The sequence below is a fragment of the Acanthopagrus latus genome, chromosome 2, assembly GCF_904848185.1.
Source record: "Acanthopagrus latus isolate v.2019 chromosome 2, fAcaLat1.1, whole genome shotgun sequence".
NCBI lineage: Eukaryota > Metazoa > Chordata > Actinopteri > Spariformes > Sparidae > Acanthopagrus > Acanthopagrus latus.
The window spans coordinates 5,739,335-5,744,547 of NC_051040.1; the positions used below are offsets into that span (position 1 = coordinate 5,739,335).

The 5,213-nt window shown below is 40.7% G+C and overlaps 1 protein-coding gene across 1 annotated transcript; it reads right to left on the reverse strand.

Annotated features, from left to right (window-relative positions):
• Positions 1-825: 825 nt before the first annotated feature.
• LOC119034353 (protein FAM181B) lies at positions 826-3,321 on the reverse strand. The gene has a single exon (XM_037125282.1). The coding sequence runs from the start codon at positions 3,097-3,099 to the stop codon at positions 2,140-2,142; it is 960 nt and encodes a 319-aa protein (XP_036981177.1). The 5' UTR covers positions 3,100-3,321; the 3' UTR covers positions 826-2,139.
• Positions 3,322-5,213: the final 1,892 nt, after the last annotated feature.

Here is a 5,213-nt window from a genome sequence, read left to right on the forward strand (position 1 = left end):
CAGTGGAGTGACGTGTTAGACAAAAATGTGACTCCAGCATCTTCGCTTTCATCAGTGGAAACCAGAACATTTTTTGTTTAAAGCTTGAGAAGTTAATTAAGGGTGATGATGTGAAGACTTTTAACATTTACATGAACTTTTTTCCTAATCTCACACCACACTGAGCTGTTTCTGTAGCAGCAGGGTGTTAACCAGCCGGCTCTCCGTCCCACAAGAAATGTAAAATTAATGATGCAGCATTCAATTCTTTCTCCAATGTGCTGAACTGATAACATCATTTTTACTCTTTAGTTGAGCCTGCTGAGCTTTGCACATGTATTTTTGCTATGGACATATTTCAGAGCTGTTGGTTGTTGTTGTTTTTATCTTGAGACTGAGATTCCACTTGAATTGAACTGAATATACGCCTTTCAACAAACTTCAGTGAGGTCTACACTCCTTAGTTTATCTCAGCCTTGTCATATTTTATTACAGGACAGTTGTACAGGAATCGGTGATGAAATGTAGTTAAAGTACATTTACTTTTTTACTTTAAGTACTGTGGTTAAAAAGTATTTTTGTACTTCCACTCCTACATTTTAGAGACAAATACTGTTCTACACTCTACACAATATTCATTTGATAACCTTAGTTTCTAGTTACTTGCACAGATTGCATGCTGCACCAACACCAGAGTGGGTTCAGTTAATTTATTTATCACAACTGGATTTTAAAAAAAACAAACAAAAACAAATCAAAAAGATGATGAAAATGGAATCTGTGTAATTTTGCTTTTATTTGTACTTTTCATACTAAAGTACATTTAACATCAGATGTTTACTAAAGTCCTACTCCTGTCTGTGAGTTTAACTTTTACCCAACTAATATTTTGACACAAAATCTTCCTACAAAGTCAATTTTAAAGTGTGACAACACTGACAGTAAATAAATAAGTCATCTTTTATTCATACAGACGGCTGCTACACAACTTTGTAAGTTATGAGGTTAAAAGTTCTAAAAGTGCTACACAGTTTACAAAAAGAAATGATAAAAAGCATTTGAATAAATTGTGATTAAAAGAAAGAAATGAGATTCAAAACACTGCCCAGTTTGTTGATTTGACACAGAGAGGAGGTTCAGGAGTTTCTGTCTTTATTTCTTCACTTATTTACATTTCTTGCGATTACATTCAAATCACTGAACGCCCAAACTGTATTTTAGAGACATGCACTGTCTTACATGCAGTGTTTTGCTTCAAATCCTCATGTATTTTTGATAATCACACCTAAACATCCACCTTTACAGTTAACACAGAAACACAGTTGTCACGGTAATAAAGACCAGCTTTATTTTGTCCTCTTACAATAGCTAGACACATAAAAGGCTTTTTCCAACAAAATGGATACAAGTGAAAATCATTTCTGAGCTGTAAAATGTTGTAAAACAAACACCGCATCACACATATTTGCATCATCATCATTTCAGCAAAATGAGTCTCCCCCTCAACATCTCCCCACAGAGCTGTTGCTAACAGGAATGAAAAAGTGCCTCGCTGAGATTGTTGCAGCATGTTTTTTGTTTTTTTGAAATGTCACACACAGTTCTACAGTATCATTTTCTAGTAATAAGTGATGTTTAGTGGACTAAAGCGAAAAGCATTTCTGCAACGTGTGTGTTTTCTTTTTGTAAAATATGAAAAGGATGGAATGAAATGTCTTTATTAGCAAATTAATAAGATACGTCCTAATGAGAAAAAGACTTGTGCAGTGGTGACAAAACTGAAAAATACCCAAAAGTCAGATGTCTTTTCATCCAGAACGTCAGTAGAAATTGCCTGAGATAAAGAACATCATATGAAACAGTTTCACATGAAACAGAAGAGTGTAGTAGATAAAACGATTTTGTTTAAAGGTACGTTATCCAGTTACTTGAAAAGCTTTGGATATCTTTTATCAAAGAAGAATTGTTTCTCGCAGGGGGGAAAGTGACAATGTTGTTAAGAGGGGATGAAACTAAATGTTTAAATTCAGTCACAATATTACTTCCACGACAGATAAACAAATATGAGACAGTAAAATCAAACTCAGACTCTTAAGACTAGTGTTAAACTTGTCACAGCAATTGTATCTGCAATGTACCAGCACTTCTAGCAATAATGTCTCATAGAGATGAATAATTAGCTCTGTTGTAACCACCACTTAAATCATAAGTGACCTGAGGTATGGAGCAGTCTGTGAAGAAGTTCGGGAAGGCCAAAGTGCACAGTGCGTGGTCCTCTACGGGCCCGGCGGCCTCAGAGGGACAGTAGACAGGAGGCTGGGCCGGGCCCGTACGCAGGCTCCCTCCGAGTTTCTTCGAGGCTCCTGAGCAGCTAGTCCAGGGCTCCGAGTAGAGGAGACCACTGACTAAATGAGGAGAGTCGTAGGAAGCAGGATCCAGGCCTCCCATCTCTGGCGGCATCCGGAGGGGCATGCTTTGACAAATGTCCTGGTCACTGACCATGTTGCTGTAATCAGGCCCCAGGAGCTCAAAGAACTCTGCAGCCTCAGGATTGCCCCGTTCCAAGTCCTTCAGCGTCATCCCAGATGTGGAGCTGACTTTGGAGCAGTTGGCAGGCTCAGTGAAAAAAGAGGGGGGCAGATTGCGATGCCTCAGGGGTGGTTTCTTGGCTTTTTCACCCCTTATATCCTTCACAGGGCTGAAGAGGGCTGCCAAGCTCTTGCTCTGTAAGTTGGCCTGGAACCCATCTCGTTTAGGTAGAGTTTTGCTCTGCAGAGGGCTGGGCTGAGCCAGGGGGGAACCCTGTCTTTTAACTGGGGCCTCTGCTACGTTCCCTGGTGTTATGATGCCAGTGCACCTCTTGATCTGCTTCTGTAGATACTTCCGGTGGTTGACTTTCCTCTTGGATTTCACTGGCTTGTCCAGAGCCAGCTTGATATTGCTGGAGGCCGAGTCTATGAAGCTCAGCAAGTCCCTAGTGGTCTCTTTGTAGTCGTCATCATTTTCTGCCTCACCGAGGAGACTCCCGTCCAGACTTTTCTCCACGTCGTACTCCATCACAGAGCCGGGGAAGCAGAAATTCATGAACTGAGGGTTCATGATTGCAGTCTGAACAGCCATAACTCTGTTGAGCCCAGCAGCTACACCTGTGGCATCCGCTGTGATCACTGAACCAAAAGTTTCTTCAGAGCTTCATGTCTTTTCCTTTTTTTCCTCTGACAAACACTTGGTCCTGATGCTGCTCATGAAGATCCTGTAAACATTCCAGAGTAGAAGTGAAAGGCTCTGAGGAAAGCAAGGAGATCTTTCAGGGGGCTGGACTAATGATGTCAGAACATCAAAGAGGAGGGGCGAAGAGACCGCAGGACTTAACTCTTTGCTTGTGCCTGACCACCTGCATCCAAGAGGGATTTGTCTGAAATTCCCTGCTGAGCTGAAGACAATAACCTCCGTCAGAACTCTCCCCCTCTAGTTTAACTGTTTGTGTGTGCTCTGAACCAAAAAACGCTCTGGTGAAAGTGGAGGTTATTACTGTAACAGTGAGCAGAAAGCCTTTACAATCCCGATGGATGGAGTGTTTTTTTTTCTGGGCTGAATCAAAATTGACTTCATTTAACTAAACACAAAATATCCTGTTTTTGATTATCTAAAAACCAAAAAAGTTTAATCAAACATCCCACAAAAATTCTCAACTAATCAATTCCATAATCAATGTTATCCCTGCAAAACATTTTAACCATTTCTTCAGTCATCATGCCTACTTATGGATTTCCTGTTCAAATTACCAAAGAGAAGCTAACTTGTAAACTTATGAGCGTTCATTTAGGCACTGAAACAAACCCGACTCTACAGTAGTGAGAAAGGCTTCTTTTCTGTGGGAAACTCTTTGTGCCCAAACAGATGCCACTATTTGGGAGAATCTTCCCAACTGCTTGCTTGTGTCTTAATCTGCTCATGGCAAAAGTTGATTTCTAGTGCATTCCCAGGCCAGTGGGAATTTCTGCCCTGGCCTGACAACTATTATGGGCTGCCTTTGACATAAAGCCCTACAGGGTCTAAATAGCCTCTATTCTTCGCCCGGCAGTGAAAGGGAGCTTTGTGCCAGAGATTCATTAAATTGCACCTCACAGCCCCTTCGTAAAATGGGTCTCAATAATGAACAGTCGATTTAACTAGAAAAGCTGCCGGAGCTGTTAAATTAAAGGGGAATAAAGTGCAGTTCAGGCTCAGTGTGCCAGAAGAAATGGTGACCTTAAGAAATCCTGGGTATGAAACTTCTGTTGTAAACAATAACGTATTTACAGGAAGTTTCTTGGCCAGCAGTGAATACAATGGAGGATGTGTCCAAGAGCCAGATTGCAATGTTGCCAGCACTTATCCCAATTTAAGTGGAATTTCAAGTGAATTCTGAGTGAATGGACTGTTAGACACAATTTAACTATACATTAAAAATGTGTTATTATGTATATATATATATATATATATATTATTTACTGCATCACATTAAACTTTATTTTTATAATTCTTATTCTAGGTTAAAAGATGCCACAGCTTAATAAGACTCTTATAAAAGTGGATGTTGAGGTGAGGCAGACTTATTTAAGAGCGAGACGGATGGAAAAACTCAGCAGCGAGGCAGTGAGGCCCTTAAAAAAAAAATCTTTCTTATGTTAATTCCTGGGGAGAAAAGGGGACAGTGAAACTGATAGCACTGATCTAATTATCTGCGGCCCGACACAAGTGTGACTGAAAAGAAAAGCAGAGGAACTCCAATCTATGAGCAGCAAATGGTTACAAAACAAAGAATAATCTTTCTGTTTATACAGCTGCCGATGACCTAGGAACAAGAATTCATGTGGGGGAACCGCACAGACTTTGAATATTAAGTTCAGCTCACCTGGCTTTAAAGCCGAGCATTTATTTGTAAATTCTAAATGTTTCGGTTCCTGAGAGTGAAGGAGGAAGACGGAGGTCAGCTGGAGCCGTATCACAACATCTCATGAATTCAGTGGAGGAGTGCTGAGCTTGTAACGCCTGCCCAAACTGATTTTGCTTCCCTCTCTTTGCTTGCAGCACAATTTTGGCAATGTGACATCATCGCAGTCGTGGCAGCCATATCCCCCCTCTTTTTTTTTCCAGTCAAGGAGCTTTGGTTTTTGTGCTGGTGGGTCATTCACATCACAGAGGCTGACGCACAGATCCCGGAAACAAGTTTCTATTGTTGCATAAAGGCT